The sequence below is a fragment of the Eufriesea mexicana genome, unplaced genomic scaffold (genome assembly GCF_001483705.2).
Source record: "Eufriesea mexicana isolate 0111107269 unplaced genomic scaffold, ASM148370v2 scaffold2928, whole genome shotgun sequence".
NCBI lineage: Eukaryota > Metazoa > Arthropoda > Insecta > Hymenoptera > Apidae > Eufriesea > Eufriesea mexicana.
This window is the reverse complement of record NW_016911035.1, coordinates 38404-61139: the sequence shown is the minus strand read 5'-3', so window position 1 is coordinate 61139 and position 22736 is coordinate 38404. Positions and strand designations below refer to the sequence as shown.

The window sequence follows — 22736 nt, the reverse complement described above, 5'->3', positions numbered from 1 at the left end:
AATTCGATGTAGCTTTATCGGGCCGAGATAACGCGGCCGTGTCCGGGATCCGCGCCGAAACGAGGAATCCTCGTCGCACTGCGCGTTGTTACCGGGCACGGGATAAAAGTGATACCGACGGCGGGGGACGAGTCGCGGAGGGTTGAAGACTCGGGAGGGAACGGAGAGCGAGCGTTTTCCAGGCTTTTCGAGACTCGTGTGTACAGAGTTGCGAAACTTCGTGGCGTAAAATACGAGAGTAACGAGGGGGGAGGGAAATAAAAAGCACTCGGCCAGCACGAGTTTTAAATGTTGCGCGTTTACGAGCACAGAGGATACACATTAGGCGTGTCTCCCCTGAACCCCGGACTCAACCGAGCATAGCGAAACCGGAACCTGAATATATCAGCTCGGTCCCATTTAGCCTTCCATCCCGCTTCAGAAGCTAGTCGAACGTAGCCGCCGTGAAATGGAAATCCGCCCGCAGACCTCGGGGGAGTGTCAACCAATTTTTATCGCTGCCTTTTTATCTCTCTCCCTCTCTCTCTTTCTCTCTATTCCTCGCTGTCTTCCTCTGTCTCTACGCGCCCTTTATATTCCCGATACGCTCGAATTTCTCTCCTTCGCGAGCTTTACGACTCCGATTTTTCTTCCTCGGGTCTCGCGACGACGAGAAAAGTCGGAGAAAGAAGGATAAGGGGAGAGAAGAGGAGAAAGAAGCTGGTTCTGGGCCGATGGTGTTCCGTGGATGTGGTTGCTCGAGTCCGTTACGAGAGAGGAGGCACACACGGTGTGTCGCGTGACGCGATAAAAGGCGGCACCACTATCACGGGGTTAAATAAAACTCGATTCGTCTCTCACTCGAGTGGTGCTCGTACGTCTTCGGTGCGCGTTGCCCTTGCAGCCACGCGGTACCGCGTGCGGTACAGCCTTAACCTTAACCTCGAACACCGACTGCACACCACGCGCTGCTACTATTTTAAGGTCTCGTTTTAACCCGACTCCGAGAAACGGTGATACGCGACGCGCGTCCCGCAGGCTTCTACCTACGCTCCCGTCTCCCAACGGGATCGAGGTACCGCTCCCACTCTCTCTCTCTCTCTCTCTCTCTCTGTCTCTCTCTCTCTTTCTGCTCCCTACGTAACGTTTTGTTCAAAATTTGCCGAGTCCGACGTGTCTCGCGCCAGTCCCACTTCGACACACTCCGGGGGGAACCCGATTTTTATCTTTAGCCGATGAAACGACGAGAAAGAAAAAATGACAATAAACCGGGGAAAAATCGGTAAGAAATCGGTAGAAAATCGGTAGAAAATCGGTAAGAAATCGGTATGGATTTGCAATAACTGTCTCACTGACCGATCGAGTTGTTCGAGTGCTCACGCCGAAACCAAACACACATATCGGATTCGGATAAATGAAACTATAACTCGAGAAGTGTATCCGAGTCCAGAACCAAGGTTTCTGTTGGAGAACTGCAGAAAAATGGGGAAATTTCGTAAGGGATCAAATGACTGCCGACTATCTTGTAGCGTATAAGGTATGCACTGTACGATTATAAAGTAAATTTTGAAAAGAGTCGTTTTTCACCCTGCTTGATGCGTTTAGCGTTAACGCAACGGGATTACCGAAGGAATGTTGGCTAGAACGAGGTGTCGGCGACGAGAGACGAAGCAGAGATAAGGAAGCAACAGCGGGTCACATCGATTCGCGCGGGACACCCTCGGTGCGACTCGAATCCGTCAACGAGTCACCCTCTCGCGACGAGCGGGCCTCTAACCTTCACCTTGAACACGCCCTCCGTGTACGATAACTATTTTAGGGTGGCGTGTACCCTGGAAGAGAGGCGAGCACGGCAACGCGGCTGCGCCCGTGCAGTCTAATCTTAACACGTTTCACGAGGAGAGTTGATCGAGTTAAGGCGGCCACAAAGGCACGAAGACATCGCGCCATAATCGTGCCATTGTACTCGCGTTTAACCGGCCGGTCATTTATTCATTCGCGAGAACGTCGGGAAAAAAAGAAGAAACTAACGACGTCCCACGATCGCGCGGAAATAACGCGGCTAGATTAGCGTGGGTGTTTAGAGTGACTCAGAACCGATTAACGTGCCGGTTCGTTAACGCGCGATCGCCACACGATACGATTAAACGCGAATCCCGTGTCATCGGCCTTTCGCGAATATATATCGGAAAATCGAAACGCTCTCCGCGCGTGTACTCACGCGTGCACGCGCGGCCCAGCGCGTACGAACCGCTACCGAATTCACCCGTGTCTATTTGTACAGCTGCGAGTGTCGTGTATCGATCGTCCGACGAAGGAACCGCGTTACCAGGATGATCCTGGCCGATCGGCCACCTCGAGAGTTTTCGTTTTCACGCGGCCATTTGCTGCAACGCGTCGATTTCGTTTCGCGAGAGGACCGGTGGTCGAAAGGAGTCGGGGCCCGCGAGGATATCCTTAAGCGAATTAATCACGCGGACCGAGCGTGGAGCGGACGTGCCTGAAAAATCGGCGGCGAGGAAAAGAGAGGAGAGCAGAATCGTGGAAGAGGAAGGAAGCGGATTGAAAGCGGGATCGACGAGGAAAATAATCGAACGAGACCGTGCGCGAGATGATTTACAACGTGCTCGAGGAAGCGTTGGTCACGACGCGAGGTATTGCCGATACGGAGATTCGATATTTACGCGGCTACGCTCTCCGCCATTACTCAATTCTTCAATTATCAGATAACCATTGACGTTAAGACATCAGTCCGGAGATTCGTACCCGTTTCGCCTTCTGGGTGCCCCGACGCTGGACCCCGCGGGTCCGTGGGAGTCGTAGGAACGAAGTAACGCGGAAACACGTGTCGTTTCGGTGCATCCATGGAAAGCAAATAGGGGTGTTCGGTCGACGCTTGGCTTGCTCGAAAGAACCATTATTGGCCGAGGCAACCCCTCGCCCTGGCTCGATAAGTGAAACTCGAAGCTGTAACTACGTTTTCCTTGCTAATGGTACCACCGCGAGTCACCTCGGGACGAAACGTACGTGCACGCGCGAGTGCAAGGCTATCGGAAGCTCTCGATCGTGATCATTGGAATACGATGCCGTGTGGCCACGGGCGTCGCCGATAAAAATATCCCCGGTGTTAACGATGATACGCGGAACGAACGCGCGCAGTGACCATCTGCACGAGCCGTAACGAGTGGCGACGTAAGACGTGGAATGCGACGCCGTGCAACGGTGCGATCGCATTAGTTGCACCAATTAACGTAATTAACTGTAATTAATTAGAAGCGAACGACCACTGGACGCTCGTCGTCGCGGTCGCGCCATTGTCAGGGTTTCGCGAACGCGTCCTACGATCCCGCGATCAATGCGTTCCGCCATTTTTCCGCCTTCGAGTTACGCGCCACCAGCAGTTGCGCGGGAAATTCGAACGCTACGCGGCGCTCTTTGCTCCCGGCGATATGACCAAACGAGAGGAATGGCGTTCGCGTCCATTCCGACGAATATAAGTCGCGGTCCAGATATTTTTGGACGCGTAAATATTTTTATCGCGACGTCCTTCTTTTCCCGACCCCTTTCGATCCGCGTGGGATGATGCACTGTCCCGGTCGACGCTCCGTCTTTCCCCCTCTACATTCGCTTTCCGTGAAACCAACGGACTCCAAGCAGATTAAAGATCGATTAGTCGATCTTTCGTACACGAAAAGGGATTCCTGTTTGAAAGATACAGAGAGCGGAATAAGAAACGTCCGAAGCGACGAGGTGAAAGAGAACTAGGAAAGACAGACACTCTCTGCCGATCTCTTCCTCAACCCACGCGGAGATCCCGCAATCTCTTCTTCTCGACGCTCACAGCTCGCTCGCTGATACGCCGCAATGAAAAGGAGACGCGAAAGCCAGAGGGAGAATGGTTGCCGTAACCACGTTATCACGGATTTTCCTGTCGGTTCGTGGCTCGTCAACGAGGACGTGGCTTAATCCATTATGTAGCTACTGTGTTGGCTCTTCAAGGCGGCTTTTCAAGCGTCGCGCACACAAAGACGCGCTCGCACACCCACTCCCGGCCTCTTCTACTCGTCCCTCGTTCGAGCAAACAGTGATATTATCCGACCAACAACGACTATACTCCGACGACGACGACGGCGACGACCACCACCGGCAGCAACAGCAGTAGCAGCAGCAACAGCAACGGCAAAAGGCAGCCCGAGCACACTCGCGAGGAACGTAAAGTTCGCTTCGCGTTCGTCGGAATATTTCGCGTGTTACGGTTCACAAAGCCGGAATGGAAGCTGAATAAAGGGGAGGGGAGATGCACGGTACCGCCGGCTCTCCCCAACAATACGCGAAAATACTAGAATCGTTTCCCCGTGAACCCCGGGCCAGCGAGAAGACAGGGATGGAGAAGGAAATGCTCGGTGGATAGCGACGGGAGGGAGAGAGTCCATCGATTCTATTTTCTCCGATCATAAACGTGGCTCCATTGTGCTCCGCGTGCACCTATTCGATGTAATATACGTACCTACGTATACACGTACATACCGAATTCCGTTACCGTTCGCGAGAAAAGAGAAGGACAGGATCGATCGTCGAGATGCTCGGCACACGTAGGCACGAAAGCGTACCCCGTCTGCATCGTCAAGGCTAAGGACCCGAACGAGATTTATACTCGAGTCGAGCAAATACGAACAGAGCCGATACGTTTCGACCACGTGTCCGGGATGACGCAATAAACGTGACCATCCCCTCTCCCGCACCGCGCGTTCTGTCAGGCCCAACGTGTCCCGAGTCAAACTTTGGACTCGCGTTACCTTCGTCACCCTATCGCGAATAAAGACGTAATTACCGTGGTAATCGTAATCGTAGACCAAATGCGTGCATGTAATTCCGAGCGATCGGAGGAAAGCGTGTAAATCGTGGAGAGTTTAGATCGGAGAGTAGGAAAATAGCAGAAAGAACGCAGCGGCAGTACAGAAGCTAGGAACTTTTGTAGGATCGAGGCATCGAGGCACGACAGGGCCCGTAGAGGAGAAGGGTGGGGCAGGGCGAGGCTAAGCCGAACTAAGAATGCGGGGGAGAGAACAGCGCGGAGAGTAGGGCACGGATGGTGAACAGCTGCCAGGGCCTATGGTGGCCGTTTTGTGTGAACGTGCCCCCATAACCCCCATACACCCCCTCTACCCGATTCCTCCGTCCATCTTTCTCTCTCGCTCCCTTTCTCCGTCTATCTCTCTCTTTCTCTCTCGCAGAGCCACTGGAAGCCCTCGTGTATACAGTCATCCATCTATCCCTGGCTCCCTGCTCGCAAAGAATAAAAGCGCGCTCGCGACCCACGTGCAAGTGTACACGCGCTGCTAATCTACGTGTCCGATCGAGCCGAAAATCTCCCCCGAGAATATTTCTCCTGGAAGGAAGCTTCGTCGAGCGACGCTGCGTTCGGCGAATACCATTTTTCTCTCTCCCTCTTACTTTCGAGAAACATGCAAACCGGATGAAGAATCGGGATAGAAACGATCGCGAGTAAAACATTGAATCGATCTAACGAGGAGAGGATAGGCCCGTTTCTACAAGCTACGCCCCTGCCTCGCGATATCACGTGGACAATGGGCCACCGAATCGAGCGTGAACGCGAGGGAGACCATCATCGTTCCACGTGTCCATGATTTGTTTCCAAAGGACTCGTGCATGTATCGGGTAGCCGGTGAAAAAGGTGAAGAGAGAAGCAGCGAACGGTGACAACCGTGTCGTTGAAAACATCGAGGTACCAGCTTCTTAACGGTAAATCAATGAACTCCTCGTCAACCCTCCTTTTCCATTAAGACTCCGCCGTGATCGGATCTACTCGATGCTGGGCTGCCTGAACGACAAAGACGATTAAAGGACCCACAAACGAGCATTTATCGCGACGTCAACTAAACAAAACGTAATGGCGTTTGAAGGAATCGATCGATTCTGCAGAAACGACTGTTATCGACTTGGGGGGGAGGTGTAAACTTTTACCGGTTTTCGCAACCTAACCTATACCCCATTCATGGCCGGCCAAAGTTTGGAAAAAGATTCCGAGAACAGAATTATTTTGGAACTCGCGTCTTTGTCCTTTGGAAAAGATAAAAGAACGTGGCATCATTGGGAAGTAATTTTACGACGTTTCGCAAACGTTCAATCGAATTCCGCGAACATGAGATAAAGAGGCACGGAACGAAGCAGCGACGCGAGATTTTCGTTGATGCGAGTGACGCAATAAATTATAACGCGATATCTCGGCCGTTATAGGAGGGCAGAATGTCGGCGAACACGATGGAGGCACGCAAGAAGAAACATCGGAGCGCGTCGTTTTGTTCGGCAACGGTAACATTGTTGTAACATGAGAAGATATTGTCCACTTGACAACGGAGCCACGGCTTGGAAGAGAATCACTCCGGGTGCACGTGATACCCGACCGATACACCGGCCTCTACCTTTACCGTTCTGCCTTTAGAAAATCGTCAACGCCTCGCGACCGTTCGGCGAATCGTCGATACGCGCTAAAATTCCGCGCGGAGTCGTTCGTTCGACGAAGAAATTTCCTGCAATATCGTCGAACAATCTCGAGTGGTGGGGGAAAGAGCGAGGATCATAGAGCTACGACAGATGGAGCGAGAAGTAAAGTCCCATGGAGTCGGAAGATAGTCAGGCGATTGTTTCGCGGGTCCGGCGCTGATCGCGCATGGTCGAACGTCTTTTTTTTCTTCCTTCTCTTTTTCCTTTTTTCTTCTTTTCGACGCTGAAATTCCAACTCGAATCTAAAACGATCGAAACGTTTCGTAACGTTCGCCAGGTAGGTAGTCGGAGAAGGAGAAGAGGAAGAAGACGAAGAAGAAAGAAAGCAAATGGAGAAAAAGAAGCTGAACGAAGACGGTGGAGGGACTGGAGAGGAATGGAGAGGAAGAGAGAGAGGGAGAGAAGCGGAGAAGTAGTAGGAGGAGAAGGAAGAAGAGGTGGTAGTGGCGGTGGTGGTGGACGTTTGAAATGGACGAAGGGAGGTTCGAGAAAAGGCGGTCCTCGGGGCTCCTTGTCCCCGACGTTTAATTTCAGGCAGTCCAAGGAGCTCGTAACATCTCTGCCGTGTTTAACATCGAGAAGAGGGCCTTGGGAAGAAGATGCCCGCGATCAACCCAGAACCAGTTCTCGCGCCTTAAACGGGCGGTTCTCACGCGTTTATAGCCCTTCATCACGCTTTCCATTCGACCTAATTGCCGCGATCGAGCCTCGTGAGAACCACTGACTCGTGCACCGTTTTGCGGGAAATTGGAATACCCGTAGTCGCGTAATCGCGCCGAAATCGGACCGTCGCTGTTTCGCCAATTCGTCGGGACGGTTTTATTCGAGAGACGGTAACGAGATACGACGAACGACCGGTTATTTAATAAGACGGAGAAGAAGGCAAGAAGGAAAAGGAAAAAATATAAACAAGCAGCGGGTTGTAGAGATTGCGGTAACTACCTATGACGATAAGGTGAAACAAAAGAAACCATAATTGAATAGTGTTTATCGCGTAACAATGGTTGAGAATTACTGCTCGAGATACGATCGTTCCGTGATCAATAATACGGCCGTATAGCCAGTATAAAAGAAGGCGACTCGCTTAACTTGAACGTTAATGAGTCATTCGAGAGCTGTGTTTGACACGTATCTGATACTTAATTACACGGCTCTACCAAACCACGCTAACTTTTAACAAATTTACCGTGCCGTGCAACAAATTGCGCATGCTCGAGGTCTCGACGTTTCAGCCGTTTGCTTTTTCCTTCTTGTTTCGCCGTACAACGAAGCGGTCCCGGCGTAGCCCCGTCAGCTGTGGACGTTTCGAAACGTAAACCGGGAAACCGGAGTTTACGCTAGCGGAACAAAGAAAGTCAATGCCGTGACGTTTCCACGAGCTTTTTTACGGTTTACGCTAAATCCCGTTAAGCGAGATTTCGCCTGAATCGCGGTGAACTATTAAGAAGGAGCGACAAAGCGTATCGAGAGGGGTCGATAACCGGCGTTCGATACGTCGAATCCGAGAGAGACCGGGCCGAAGTTAGCCGCGAGCGAGAATCGCAGGAATTCGACGAGAACCGACGTTCCGTTCCGCGTAAAACCATAATTCCCGGACGAACTCTCGTTCGTTGTAAAATAACGAGAAAATCCCAACGATCCTTGCTCCATCGCTCTGGAATACCAAATTTTATTTTATCCTCTGTACTACTCTTCTTCTTTGTTTTCTCCGATTCATTTCGCGCTATTATTCGCTATCTCGATTACTACGAGTCGAGGAAATGCTAGGTTAGACATACGTGTATACGTATACGTCCAATGATCGAATTGCTACGCCACTGTTGTTATTAAAATATATATCGTTTAACGCGAGAGAGCGCAATGGTAGTCTAGTATCTCCATCGTCTACGCGTCGAGTTCCTCGGCGATCCTGTGGACGAAGAGAAGCGGTACCCCCCAGTCCGGCGACACGAAAGTCGTCGACGAGGAAAAAGAATGTATACGTCGGGGGTACAGAGGATACCACTCGAATAGGAACCGGAACTCGCGGTCCGTGCTCGGAATTGACTACACGATTGCACATGTACGGCCGTGCATATGAATCAGATAAAGGAGAGCCGGAGGGGTTCGTAGGAGCGCGACGCGCGGAGAGAGGTTATCGGCTCCGTCATTGATTTCTTCGTCGCACGAAAATAAATCTCCGTATCGGGGGGAGGGCACACACGCGCACGCACATGCCGGCGAACAGAGGCGGACGCTTTCAAAACCGCAGAGACCGAATCGAAAATCGTCCAACAAGAATATCCCCTCGGAGATGATCCCGCCGCGAACCGACGTGATGCGTGATCGCCGGAATCGAAGGATTAATAATAGAGATTTTCCGTCTAGCGAGCATCGCGAGTACTCGCCGTTGCACCGGCAACTTTACGGTCTATTGCATCCGCATAAACGCTACCTCCAGCTTCTAATTCACCGCACCGATATCTGCCGCGAATCTCCTGCTCTACGATTAATTCGATATAGCGGCGAGAAAGGGAACGAACGCACCGTTTCCTACAAACACGGGGAAGGGATGATAAAAAGGCCGGGCGGGGTGGGGGTAGGCCGTTATAAGTTTCGAATATCGGAAACAATCGCGTACTCGCGAACGAGAAATGTAATTCTACGAAATGGAGGAAGAAAAAAAATCGAAACAAGGAAAGCCGTGTCCGTTTGAATGGTGTTACGGACGATTCGTGGAAGAATGCTAACTTTTTGCCCAACGACGACAGATCCGTAGCTCTCTTTGACCTAGCTAACCTTGAATCGAGCAACTTCGTGTCGCATATTGTATTAAGAATGCGAAATGAAGATACAAGCACCAACCACAATAAATAACACGGGAGTTCGTGACTACGATGTTGTGTCGTGTTCTTGAGAATCTCTCGCCCCGACGCTACAGGAACTTACGAAAGTAAATTTCTCGTAGAAATTTACGAGAGAAATGCGTACGATATCGTAATGTCGTCACGGAATGAACAACGGCTCGGAAGTTGTGGCGATGCATAAATTGTAACGCGAAAATCTGTTTCGGTTAACATCCATCTTGGAAAGTTAATATTGATCGGATATTGGTTTATATCCATCCTATAGGGCTCTGATTACGAAGTAAACACGAAAATTTTGGTAATGTCAAACGACGCATAATTCGAGCAGAGGCACGCAGAAACTTGACGCTGCCTGTCAACGAGAAAAAATTTTATACCACAACGCATTACGATGAGAAAGCGCGCCGAAACGAAAACCGAAAAATCCAGAGAAATATAAAGCTGGAAAAATCAACGGGACAAATCTCGATATGTTCGTTCCAAGATTACTACGATCCACGTGCTATGAAATACGTTTTCATAGAACCGGCGTCACCCGGCGACACGCTGTTACCCAAACTTTTGATTCAAGGTCGAAGTAAGGGAAACCAACGGATAAAAACTGATTTATCGGGAAGTAAAGAACGTTAAGAATCGTAAAAAAGTTTTCGCTTACCGTTAACAGCGAAATATCCTGGAGAAATCTGTCGGATCCCAAGCACTTGCAACAACACTTCACTCGAGTATGCCGGTCACTGCGCTTGTGCGTTCAAATTCACCAACCTCGAGCAAGACACTAACGCCATCTTACGCCTCGAGAGTCGAACTATTTGCCCATAAAGCCCATTCACAACGGCGGCGGTTAAATTTATATTTTAATTCTTATCCACATGAAACAAAATAATAATTAACACAAAGTAGAGGCGATGATTTATTTAAAAAAATTATAATCACTATTTAATCATAAATTGCGTACAATTTTACTTCGATATATTTCAAATTTGAAAGCATTCATAACCTTACATTAACAATTTGCGCGTTACGATTCGAGATATTCGAAATTCTTAACAATCATTTCCTCGATCGAAGTTATTTTTAGAACTGTTGTTACTTGTAAATTTGACAAATTACCACATACCACAAATTTCGCATAAATAATAAAAGGTAAAATGACCGATGTCTTATGCAGTAATTATAAATGTTTGATCGTCATAAAAAACAAAAAAAACTCGAATGAATCCAATTAGAAATAATAACATTTAATATATGTATTTAACAAAAAAAAAACGATTTAAACTTTTTCATTTTTTATTATTATATCTATGATTACACCATAAACACCACATCCATATTCTTTTTTCCATGTCCAAAGTAAAGAAATCCATAATGCGGACTATTCAACTTGTGATAAAATGTCATACCTGGCCAAAAGAGACTATGTAAAATAATTAATTGTTTGTCTAGTAAAAACTGTAAATCCCAGCATCCTAAAAAGAGATATCATATCATATAATGATAGAACTAATTTTTTGAGATTTTTGCTTAAAATTTATTATTTAATACCTGGTGGTACATCTAAATCGATTGTATCTAAAAAATCTATTGCGTAATTATAATCAGGTCTAGTAAGTAAGTTGGTATTCCACTTTTGTTGCGGTGAACGTGCGTGCAAATAAGATTTTAGATACGATGCATCTGTAACATTGAGTCCTTCAAAACTTAAATTTTCAATTACATCACCGTTGGGACATTTAAACCATGCACCACGTGGAATTATTACGGCGTCTTCTTTAATTATTTCTATCGTAGCTGCGAGTCTATCTTCCTCTTTTAATTCTCTCGGTATAGGACCCTAGTATGTATCAAGAATTATTAACTATTAATCATTTTTCTCTTACTAAGTAATAAAACTGTGCAACTTTTTTCCACTTACATCGTAATATTTTTTAGGATCTTCATTTGGCGGGAACGGAGGATTGACATTATAAACGTTAGTAACTATAGAAGGGTCACCCTCAAACTTATTAATTGCAAGAGGTGTTAAGAATCGAGCACATTTATTTGCTTTCGGCAGCAATAGCCAATTTAATCCATCAGTACTAATTCAAAATATTTTAACTTCTTAATATGTTTTATAAAGTTTCAATCATTTTGAAAAGCTTACCTGTAGTAATATACCTGATCGTTCATGCAATCTTTTTCAAAACCAAATGCGATATGGTAATCATTTTGTACTCCATAGATTTTCCCCCAATAGTAACACTTTTGAAAATGATTTTCTTGTTGTAATATTATGAGAGAATTTTGTAATAGCTGTGAATTTTCTGTCCCTACGCAGATACCAGCATAACCAAAGATATCTAGTGTTTCCAAAAGTTTCAAACATTCCATCTTGTTTTTTGTGTTATATGGCAATCATTAATTAATTTTAATACATTTTGAAAACAATCGAAAATGAAAGATGATTTTCACATCTTGAAAAATTGATTGAATTTGATTCATGCCATAAGTAGTGCCTTTATACTCCAGTAGATGGATCTGTGCAATATATCGCATGTAAAAGCATAACACACAACGAGAACGTGAAGATTATCGGTTTACTGTTTACCTGATTTTAAAGAAAGTAAATATGTCATCATCTGAAGAAGACGATGAATTGATGGATCTAGAGACGATCCGTGATAAAATGTTAAGTCAGCCACGGGGTGAACGTATGCAAGTTAGTGCTTGGGAAGATGACGATGATGGAATAGAGGCTGAACGTAATGCGAAAGGTTAGATAATGACTAAATCGTATATTTCAGTTTTTGATCACCAATTTTGTAACAACTGTATTTTTCTACAGAACCTGATGCAAAAGAAATTCTTACTGCGGCGGAGAATGGTGAACTCGATAAAGTAAAATGTTTATTATTAAAAAATCCTGATTTGCTAGAATGTACAGACAAAGATGGTTACACTCCATTACATAGAGCATGTTATGGTAATCATGTAAATATTGTTGAGGTAAAAATATTATATTTTTTATTTCATCTATTCTTTGGCAAATTAATAATGTTCATTAATATTATTGTTATTACATTTTGTTTATAGTATCTACTTCAAATAGGGGCTAAGATAGATGCTAGAACTGTGGATGAATGGCAACCATTACATTCTGCATGTCACTGGAATAATGTTGAATGTATAGCAGCACTAATTGCGCATGGAGCAGATATTAATGCCAAAAGTAAAGGATCTCAGACACCTTTGCATTTAGCATGTGCAAGCTCTTATAACTCTCCTGCATTGCAACTTCTTTTATTACATCCAGATACAGATCCAAGAGTGATAAATTCAAGTGGTGATACTCCACAAGATATAGCAAAGAGAACAGGGAAATACTATCCACTATTTGAAATCATTGAAGATTGTTTAAATGTTATTTGAGTCTATAAATATGATTTGCTTAATATGTTTATTGAATATGCTTATATATACATGGTATGTTGTCATAAAAAAATTTATGAATCTAAAAATCACGAGCGCATCATCGATATACTATTAATACAATTATAAATATATTAATAATGAAACCTATACTTATATAGATGTATTATATATGTGTTTTAATACCACAAAGAATGAAAATATGGATGATATGTTATTAGAAGTATAACAAAAATTGTCGTAATAAAAATTTCAAGAAAATAATACTTTAACATTGTTTGTGTTTTGTTTAATTGTTAACTACTTCGTCAACAATGATTGTTTGGTTTTTCTTTTATCTAATAATTACAAATGTAATAATATTTATATGATGATATTTCAGTAACTTTAAGAACAATAGATTTGACTTAATTCTAAGTATATAAAACTTACAAACGCGGTATTAATGTTTTAATGATATAAAAAACGTATTTTCTTTTATTTTATAAGATAGTTATTAAAATGAAACATGTTTAACAATATTTAACAATATAAACGCGTTGCTCATGCATTTAAAAACATTTTGATTTTGTTTATTTACATTATAATGATGTTAAATTTACGAATTTTGGTGTACCATTACTCAAACGTTTTGATCCTTCCCATATGAGAATAGTGAAGTCTTCAGTTACAGCATATAAGTGATGTTGATCTAAAGCCCATGCTATCGCTATTACTGCTCCACACCCCTTTACATCATTTATAATCTCTCTAACTAATCTTAAATCCCAACTGCTCCACAGTCTTATTACTCCATTATCTAATCCTGTTGCAATAACGTTCACAGAGACCCCTTCTGGTGCATTGCTATAGCAAAGAGCTGTTATTTTTTTTCTCGATAAAACAGATCCAACTGCTCTTGCATTTATAGTAAATACTTTCAATTCAGATTGACTGGAAGACGTATTTTCGCTTACATTAGAAATTTTATAGGTAACTGCTATATCTCCGAGAGTTTCGCTAATCGATAATAAGCGAATAGGATAGTTTTGATCACAGAGTATTGATCTTATGTATGTTAAACTACAAAAAAATAATTAATAATTTCGGATGTAATATATACATTCTTATTTATTAATTTATTTCAGATCATACTTACCTATTTAAATCCCAAATAACGATAACACCATTTTCATCGCCCGTAACAGCGATACTAAATGCTCGTGAAAGAGATATTATGGTTATTCGACTTCTATGAGCTAATAACACAGACGCAGGTATTGAACTGAAGTCAATTTTGCTCGTTATAACTGTATATGTATGCACAGTTATTCTACCAGATAAATGGCCTATCCATAATTGTCCACAATCCGGTGCTGACCCTAAAGTTGTAATCTAAAATAGAAATATTATGTAATTCCAAGTTCAATTTGAAAATACTAATTTATTTGCTATTGATTTACATACTGGATCGAGACCAGAAGATCTAATTAATGGCCTTGGAGGTTGCTCTTTTTTACATTTCAGTCTTGCAATTCCATCCGTACCACTCCATGACACTAAAGCAGCTCCCAATACGGACGTCCCACTTAACATAATCGCACCTTAAAATATTATATAATCTATCTTAAAAATGTAATCATCCAAATGCTTGTTTGAAATTCAAAATATGTACCTTTTTCTTTTGTATAACCAAGTAATAAAGTAGTGTAACTAGGTAATCCAAAAACATCACCAGACATTAAAGGTACTAACGATGCTAATGGTGCTCTGTGTTTATGTTTCCAACACAAAACAGGTTCATTCCCAGGAGCACCAACGTAATTTCCCCATTTTATACCATTTACACCTTCGATGACTTGCGGTACTAAATTATGTACTATTGTATTTCCAATATTTTGAATCGGTAGGGGATGTGCAGCTCTAAATAATTGCGCCGGCGTTTGGCCATACGTTCGCACCATCGTTTCCCAAGCTTGACGTTCTAAAGGATCAGCTATTTGTTCAACATTGAATCCATAATAGGTCTAAAAACATAAATTCACAAATTTAAATTGCATGCTGCAATAGGATTATACGAATGTTACTTTCAACATACTGCTGGATGAAACACGTTTATAGCTTCCACTGCGGGTCTGCCAGTTTGTCTAAAGCCAAATACCAGATCAATCCAATAAGGCAGAACTTCTCTAACAAGATCAGCCTCTAATGCTGCTCTATGAGCGAGAATAAAAAGTCGTGCATCACCTCCGCACCATTTCGGTAACTCAACATCTCCTACTCGATTACCGTTTTGTCGAACTCCAAAATTGAAACCTTTAATTAAATGAAATATTTTTTATTGTAAATTAATTTAAATATTATATCGAGATTTGGAATATAATGAACCATATTACCTTCGGAATTTAATAAAAATTCAGGCAAATAGAAAAATTCAGGAATTAATTCTTTCACATCTGTTGTTGAATCGCAACTAGTTAATCTCCATGTAGTAGCCAATGCATGAAATGTTCGATCAGGAATATCAAAATTATCGTCTTCAAAAATAAAAGTGGACTGAATTAAAACTAAGTCTCAATATTAATATGTATATTAATCTGAAAAGTAAGATGTGTAATTTACCTTGATAACATAGAAACATACTAGTGAATGGTGGTAATCGTACCAAAAAGTGGAGCACTGTTCCAGAATTACTATAGTGCGAGCCGTAATGAAATGGTTCTTGATTTAACGCGATTAAGTTTAGACCTTCCGACAAGGCTTGCTTAAGATACTATACAAAGTTACAAATATAAATATAAAGAACATATCTAATAAAAATAACACTTCACTAATAAATAAATTACTTACGTTATAGTTGTTTATATAGTGCTGTTCATTTTTTTTATCCTGCACAGCCATAGGTCGCTTGAAATTTCTAAACAAATTTTTTTCGCGTTACTATTTTTCTGATTGTATTTTTATGTATTCGTTATAATACTTACCGATAGATCTTTGGATTATTTAAATCAATTTTTTCATTTATATAATCCGCTAACACAAATGGAAATACAGGATACTGCATTAAATCATTATACGAACGACCAGCCAATTTATTTAGACAAGTAATATATTCCCAATTTGTTAATGCCCCACTTCGCCACAATGAGATAGCTTCGCTTAAATCATCACCGGGTATTCGTCTTGGTAAATTGCAAGCAGACAATTCTGTTACAAATTCATCTCTTTCCTGTAAATATTAAGTGTTATTATTAATAATTATCGAATACGTATTTTTGACGCAATAAATACCTTTGAAGAATTAAACGCTAATAAATAAGTTCTTCCCGTAATGAGGAATATTTCGATAGCTCTTTCCTGCAGCTGATATCTTCTTCTATGCAATTCTCGAATGTCATCGAGCCGCCAAGCCGTACCACCTACCATAGCTAGATCCAAACCACCTAAAGCTATCTGCAATTGTTATACGCTTAATTAAACTATACAATAATGCTATTATATAATATGGCAAGAAAAATAAAAAGTATCATACATCTGTGTGCAGCAGAACATCAGGATTGTCAGGAACAAAGTAAAGACATGTTTCACCGATAAGAACTTCGCCAGCTAATTCGGCTCTCGGCGTAACAACTTTAGCTTGAGACATTTTACGTATTCTTTCGCTAGTATGTAATCGTTCGATTAATGCGGTAGCATTAGCATCTTGTCGATTAGTCATAAATAAATAAGATAAAGGTGATTCAATTTTTGCTGCATCTAGTTTATCTTGGTATTCAGTCAAGAAAAATCTTTTGTCGATGTTTAAATGACATCGTTGTAATCGTATTCTGACTCTGGCAGGACCTTCTGTTGGATCTAGTTCCCAACTTCTTGGATAACAATTTGAAAAGTACCAAGGAGCTCTTTCATGCGTTAGACGTCTTGCTAAATCTCTCCACTTAGCAATTGCTTGAGCTTCCATTGCTCTTGAATGTTTCAGTCTTTCCATTAATACTTTGCGTTCTCGATTTTGTTCTTCTACAACCATACGAGTTATAGCCATCGCGCTTTCTGTTAATTGTTTAGCAAGCACATCAAATCTATTGGCAACTCTAACAAAAAAATATTTTGTAAAATAAATAAATGAAAAATATAAAGTCCTATATAGTTTTATTTACCTCTGAATTGCGGGAAGATTACTATCAATCCATATATCTCGATCTCTCATTAATTCTCGCCTCAACAATGCCAGTTCTTCGTTCCATATTCCAGGACTAGCTTGCTCTATACCTTTTGCTAAATCCCATATGTTCAGAGCTTCTTTCAATTCCACACATATTCTTGCATCGGCACTAGGCATCTCATCTCGTCTTTGTAAAAGATCCCAAAAGAACACAGTAAATTTTTGTTCTACCTAATATAAATGCATTGAAAGTTACATAAAAAAAAATAAAGTGTTATATAAAAGAGTAATGCATATTAATCTATGAGCTTACTTGTGGATGATCTTGCAGAAGAAAAGATAAAATTTCACGAGCTTTTGGTTCTTCCATTAGTGATCTGACCGCGAAAATTCTCGTGTTATTACTCTGGTGTGGTCCAAGTAACCATGTCATTATCTTAGCTGTATATTTTCTTAAAGCGGGCCTGGTTGACCATCCACTGTTCCAATGATTCCTCTTTTGTAGCGGATTACAAAGGCCATGTAAAAGAATTGAAAGTAATCTTTTAGTTAATTGTAACTCGTTTCCAGAAGGTGATTCATCAGCTGCTGTTATGAATTCGACAGCACGCATGAGAATAATGCGAAATCGGTCAAGTAATTCTTCTTTGCCTGGTTCGCGTAGGGTTGCAATGGAAGGCGCATGTAAACTCGTGTAACTAGATGATCGTGAACCATGATCACTTTGATCAGTGGACGTTGTAAAAACTGAAAAAGATATAACAGTAAAGAAATTGATAGATTTTTTACGTTTACATTATATTTGGTACAAATATTACCAGAAATTATATGGGAAGCTGAGGCTAAATACGACGCTGTACTACGTAATCTAAAACCCGATTGATTCGAGACTTTCGCTGTAAGCACATCGAGTTCTCCATCAAATAGTGCTACCTGTGCATCTCTTACAACTGACACACAAGTTCTATTTTTAATACAGTGAGATTTTTCTTTTAATTCCATGTGGTTTAATATTAAATGCAAGTCTAAAACAACTTGCATTTGATGATTTCCTGGAGATTCCAAAAGTTTTGTGGCAATGGCGACAAGAAGCACATGAATATCACGATAAAGGGATGTAGAACCACCTTTGTGAGCACTTCCCACTAATGCTTGAACTAATGATTCAATCAAACCTTGTTCTAAAAGCATCTTTAGTGCAGTGGGATTCTGAAATTAAATCTTGCTAATTAATTTTGTTAAAAAAATTAAAAGAAATTAAATTATGATATTGTACCTTTCCAATTAAATCAGTGATGAACGAAACTATTGGCCTAGCTACATTTGGTTCAATAGCTGCCGCTTTCGCTACTATGGCCAATAATGGAGGCATCGCGGCCAGAGTTGGACCTCGTAAAGCTAAATTTTCTAAAGCAACTACCAATGATTCACTTCCGGGATATAATGCTATTTGGTTTGCTAAATGCATAAAATATTTTTGCTTTATAAATTTATTAACTTCTTCATCGCTAGCACGTTGTAAATATGTTTGAACAACCTATAAATTGATCGATCGTATAATATACGAATAAAAATAAACACTTAATTTTTTTACATTTTACCGTACCTTAATTAACGCAGTACGAACTCTAGTGTCAGGATTATTTGCCAGCACAAGTAAAAGTTCAGCTCTTAAAACATGTTTCAGAACCGATCCAACTTGGCTATCAGGTAAAACTCTAACTGCGTCTCGTAACAGTAGCAAAAGTCCTTCACAAACTAAACCTTGGCAAGCTCTTCTTTCATCCGTCCAAGTAGCCTGTTTTTCCTAAATTAAAATATTTCGATTTGCAATAAGTTATAATCGATAAACAATAAATTAAATTTCATACTTACGTTACCGAGAGGATTAGACCCATCACTAGCCGCAATTCCTGAGTCCTCTCCGGCACTTGTATCTTGAGGAGGTCCATTCCGGCGTTCTTTCCTTTTAGTCATTCTATTTTTCTGAATCTGTAAAAATAATATTAATTACAGATTAATTTTTATTATCTCTGTTACAATCTGTTTCATAAAAAATACTAACCTGTGTATTAGTCACACCTTTGCTCAACTTACTGTTTTCAAGTGTTCCTATAGATTCATCTGAAGAGCTAGAAGTTACTGTAGAGGTAACTTTTACAACCTTTTTCTCCTCAATCGGAGGTAATAAAAAGTATATATTGTGTCTTGAATGTGTGATGTATGTTTCAGATGCTTGATGAACTAAAACTAAATAATCTGTAATAGCTACTAAATGAGCAAATTCTGGAGGTGCCCCCATAAGTGCTCTAATCAATTCAACCACTGCAGTTCCTGTCGATGTATCGAGTACAGCACCCAGTTCTTCATACATAAAATGTTCCTACAGTAAAAAATAATGAGTTCTTTAATGTTCATTACAGGATACATTGTTTGCAAAGAATATGTAGTTACCTTGCATAATGTTAAAACGGTATCAACGATTCCGACTCTGTTTAATTGAGATGCGTTAAACTCTCGTTGTGAATGTTGATCTCTTAATAGTAATAACAGCGCTTGTAACAGCAAGTTTAATGAATCATGTTTCGCCCAGGTTCTCCACGCAGTCAGAGCACCTTTGATTAATTCAGGATCCGTGATGACAGCTTCGCAATTTTGTGAAACCAAATGATTGCCGCTACCGATATCTTTTATTGGGATCGGACTATCACATGCTGCATCTAACATTGCTTTCAGAATGTGTCTACCTGCGTGACACCGTGACGATTCTAAAATACGTAAGACTAAGGATGTTCCACCTTCTGATCGATACTGATTTAAAAGTTCGGAATCATTCCGTACTAAATGAAGAACTATTGAAAGAGCTAATGCTTGTTCTTCCTCGTTAGAGTTTAATTCGACTACCTGTACGTAATATATTCATTTAATAATGGTCATAAACAATTATAATTTACAATGATAAATATTTCTCTATAATTGCGCTTACTCTTGCAAATAAATATAAAAATATGGGTACACCACCCACTAAAATGGCAGCAGATACAAGCCCTCTGTACTGTTGGCATTCTAACCGAACAGAAAGTATCGGAGCCACAGACAAAGGTGGTTGTTGTGATACTCTGTGCTCTGGTGCAGAAACAACTCTAAAACCTGGTTGGCCCGGAAATAGATTTCTTACCACAGCTAAAAATGAGTACGTGATTTTTGTATAAAAAAAAAATTGACAATTATCAAATATCAATGAATCTAAATTTATGAACTAATAAACCTACCAGCAGGATTTGCGATAGCTTGAGGATATAAATGGACAATATTTGGATTTTGAGCCTCGTAACTAAGAAGCAAATTATCTTGTAGTTCACCCAAATGCGAATTTGTAGCATCCATAACTGCATCCCAATCAATTTTACTCTCAGATACTTTAGTTTCGACAGCGTGTCTTAGGTAGGTTCCACCGTACGATTTTCTTCGACTTGTATCAAATTTTGCTCCTTCTATATTAAATATAAATATAACATGAGAATTCTAAAACAATACTATCAAGTGCAAACATCATAACACTTACCGAATCGTATTTCTCGAACACCATCTAAAGCGCCAGAAGCAATTAATGGCGCAAAATTTGGTTTCTCTGCGTTTAAAATGCATTCGGCAAGATTAGTGTAATTAGGACCTAGACTTGCCAAGTACAATGCTCTCTCCTTTGTAAATACTGGACATCTGTAAATTAATTTTTGATAACAAACACGCATGACATAATAAATAATTGATAAATATTTATATGATTAATATTTTAACATTGTGTGATAAAAGTACACACCTAAATACCATTAAGTTTCCAAGATACCAAGCACCGATAGTACTGGATCCAATTTGCCCTAATAGCACACACGTAGTACCAGGTTTTCTCACTAGCAGTCCATCAAATGGTAATTGTGCATTGATTTCCTTCCAACCATCTACCCAAATTACAACTTCGACTACCGCGCTGCATTTATTTAAAATCGTATCTTTGATATTCAATGCTAAATGATGCCATCGTCCGTAAGGGAGCATATCAGTCACAGATGTTTCCGAAATGGTTCGATTGGTTTCATTATCTGGTCGAGTTAATCGTAAAATTAATTTATCTGAAATCCCAAAAGAAAAAGCAACATATAATAATTATATTAAAAAAAGATCAATAGTTTATATGTGAAGCATTTATTACCTGATCTAAGATCCAACCATGTTTCAAGCACCAGGGACTCGAATCCGATAGACATCAAATGTATAATGGATGTTGGTGTAGGTGGAGATGACGAACCTGCTACGACTGATGTACCCAAGAAAAGATCAGACATCGATCGGTCTTTCCACGATAATTTGTAGAGCATGCATTGCATAAAAAATAACAAACTTATTGCTATATGTGACTTAGTTACACACTGAACTTGTAACTTGTAATAATTCATTAAAATTGAAATACGCTGATGATTTTGTACGATAGATTTAAAATGAAATATGAAAATAAATTTATATCCTTACTCGTTAATTTATATTCAATTACTTCACTAACCTTCGCGACTCCAATTGTCAGATAATACACCCCAATCCGATAAACTCTTATTGTCTGAATCAAGTAATGGTGATGTACTAATCACTGTCCCTTTGCCGCTAACAGGCAATCCTCTTTCAACCCTCAACCACATTGAAACGGAGCAACCATGCAACCAAACTGCCCAAGATATTTCTGGACCAATTGGTAGACACGTTGCATGCATAGACCATGGGCTGCATATTCCCGATGTGAAATGCCGTTTGCGAAAATTATTTACAAGATTCTCAACCTTTTCCAAGTTTTTGTACTCTACCGATTGAGTTTTCAATATTTTCGCATTGGAGGGTACAGGGAAGGATATGATAAAGTTAGGTTGCGGACGTTCAGCTAGTACTAAGTGAAAAAGTGGTACCAATAACGATAAAAGTGGTGGTTCATCAACTTTGAATAAGGACAAATAAATAACTAGTTCTGATGGCGAAATGGATTGCGTCGCTAACAAAGTGAACACTTCTAGTACAGCGTGTTGTAGATCTGAAATATTTTATTGCAAAAGTTATATTATATATTACAAAAAATTCGAATAAAATATTATGTACATTGAACATGTAATTTATAATCAAAATACCTTGATATTGGGTATCATTGTTAATAAATATATTCCTGAATCCATTTAACAATTTTGTAATAACACCTGAACCTGCGAGTGCGGCACAACTCGAGGCACTTTCTCTACAGGTAAATGCGACTTTTCTTAAACCAGAGGTTATAATACATCCTTTTTCAGCATCCAAACCTCTGTAAGAGAGATATAATTTACAATATTTTTATTACACAATCACCATACTTTGTACAATCAAACACTTACTGTTCACTGAAATGTATTAACAAATCAACTGCTAGCAAGCACAACGCCGGATGTGCATTTGCATGGCCTCTGGGCTCAATTACTGGTCCCAGGGAATTATTTCTTTTTACGGTATTACTATGAAGACTTTGAGCTGGTACTTCTACGTCTGCTTCGTAACCATCATCGGCTGTCACATATTCACCTGTGCTACTATCGTCGGCCGCACAATCCGGTATTGTATCTAATGTCATGGTTAGTAACTGTAATGAAAAGTAGCATTAAAATAATCAAAGAAAGATTAGTTTGCCAGGAAAGTGAACTTACTCTAGGTCGAACATACTCCGGTACAGTTTCTTCTTGAGCAGGTTTTAACATAGAGACTTTCAACAAAGCTTCCACGATGACGGCCAGTCCACGGCCTAATTTGATTCCAGCATCCATTAACGC

General features: G+C 41.1%; 3 protein-coding genes across 5 annotated transcripts in view; 1 reads left to right on the top strand and 2 right to left on the bottom strand.

Moving 5' to 3' along the window:
* Window positions 1-10655: 10655 nt before the first annotated feature.
* On the bottom strand, window positions 10656-11720 carry Rsph9 (Radial spoke head protein 9). Its single transcript, XM_017904606.1, has 4 exons — window positions 11494-11720; window positions 11263-11428; window positions 10893-11181; window positions 10656-10816 (listed from the first exon to the last, which is right to left on the bottom strand). Exons 1-4 carry the CDS (start codon window positions 11718-11720, stop codon window positions 10656-10658), a joined length of 843 nt encoding a protein of 280 aa, XP_017760095.1.
* A 155-nt stretch (window positions 11721-11875) lies between these two features.
* Window positions 11876-12868, top strand: LOC108550762 (ankyrin repeat domain-containing protein 49). Its single transcript, XM_017904600.1, has 3 exons — window positions 11876-12103; window positions 12175-12335; window positions 12423-12868. The coding sequence occupies exons 1-3, from the start codon at window positions 11959-11961 to the stop codon at window positions 12756-12758; spliced, it is 642 nt and encodes a 213-aa protein (XP_017760089.1). The 5' UTR covers window positions 11876-11958; the 3' UTR covers window positions 12759-12868.
* A 383-nt stretch (window positions 12869-13251) lies between these two features.
* mv (lysosomal-trafficking regulator mauve) overlaps window positions 13252-22736 on the bottom strand; it is a 20330-nt gene continuing 10845 nt past the window's right edge. Inside the window, exons 7-34 of one of the 3 annotated variants that reach the window (XM_017904607.1) lie at window positions 22614-22736; window positions 22308-22549; window positions 22068-22237; window positions 21458-21973; window positions 21110-21250; window positions 20720-21029; window positions 20465-20619; window positions 20172-20393; window positions 19886-20082; window positions 19354-19803; window positions 18965-19282; window positions 18775-18891; window positions 18506-18706; window positions 18176-18436; window positions 17718-18108; window positions 17213-17646; window positions 16895-17130; window positions 16270-16828; window positions 16029-16190; window positions 15722-15966; window positions 15588-15654; window positions 15360-15510; window positions 15134-15274; window positions 14836-15053; window positions 14413-14764; window positions 14205-14341; window positions 13897-14132; window positions 13252-13820 (exon numbers count right to left, since the gene is read on the bottom strand). In XM_017904607.1, coding sequence (XP_017760096.1) covers window positions 13340-13820; window positions 13897-14132; window positions 14205-14341; window positions 14413-14764; window positions 14836-15053; window positions 15134-15274; window positions 15360-15510; window positions 15588-15654; window positions 15722-15966; window positions 16029-16190; window positions 16270-16828; window positions 16895-17130; window positions 17213-17646; window positions 17718-18108; window positions 18176-18436; window positions 18506-18706; window positions 18775-18891; window positions 18965-19282; window positions 19354-19803; window positions 19886-20082; window positions 20172-20393; window positions 20465-20619; window positions 20720-21029; window positions 21110-21250; window positions 21458-21973; window positions 22068-22237; window positions 22308-22549; window positions 22614-22736 — 7233 coding nt within the window. In that variant the 3' untranslated portion in view covers window positions 13252-13339. Of the gene's footprint in view, window positions 13821-13896; window positions 14133-14204; window positions 14360-14412; window positions 14765-14835; window positions 15054-15133; window positions 15275-15359; window positions 15511-15587; window positions 15655-15721; window positions 15967-16028; window positions 16191-16269; window positions 16829-16894; window positions 17131-17212; window positions 17647-17717; window positions 18109-18175; window positions 18437-18505; window positions 18707-18774; window positions 18892-18964; window positions 19283-19353; window positions 19804-19885; window positions 20083-20171; window positions 20394-20464; window positions 20620-20719; window positions 21030-21109; window positions 21251-21457; window positions 21974-22067; window positions 22238-22307; window positions 22550-22613 lie in introns of those variants that run through there. The other 2 variants (XM_017904608.1, XM_017904609.1) reach the window with 2 other exon arrangements.

What these genes read in the sequence shown, in the direction of transcription:
- LOC108550762 (XM_017904600.1), top strand. Translation starts at nt 11,959, where the DNA reads ATGTCATCATCTGAAGAAGACGATGAATTGATGGATCTAGAGACGATC. An exon ending in GGCTGAACGTAATGCGAAAG is followed by an intron (nt 12,104 to 12,174) that starts GTTAGATAATGA and finishes ATTTTTCTACAG; the next exon opens with AACCTGATGCAAAAGAAATT. An exon ending in ATCATGTAAATATTGTTGAG is followed by an intron (nt 12,336 to 12,422) that starts GTAAAAATATTA and finishes TTTTGTTTATAG; the next exon opens with TATCTACTTCAAATAGGGGC.
- Rsph9 (XM_017904606.1), bottom strand. Translation starts at nt 11,720, where the DNA reads ATGGAATGTTTGAAACTTTTGGAAACACTAGATATCTTTGGTTATGCT. An exon ending in ATCCTAAAAAATATTACGAT is followed by an intron (nt 11,182 to 11,262) that starts GTAAGTGGAAAA and finishes GATACATACTAG; the next exon opens with GGTCCTATACCGAGAGAATT. An exon ending in CGATTTAGATGTACCACCAG is followed by an intron (nt 10,817 to 10,892) that starts GTATTAAATAAT and finishes ATCTCTTTTTAG; the next exon opens with GATGCTGGGATTTACAGTTT.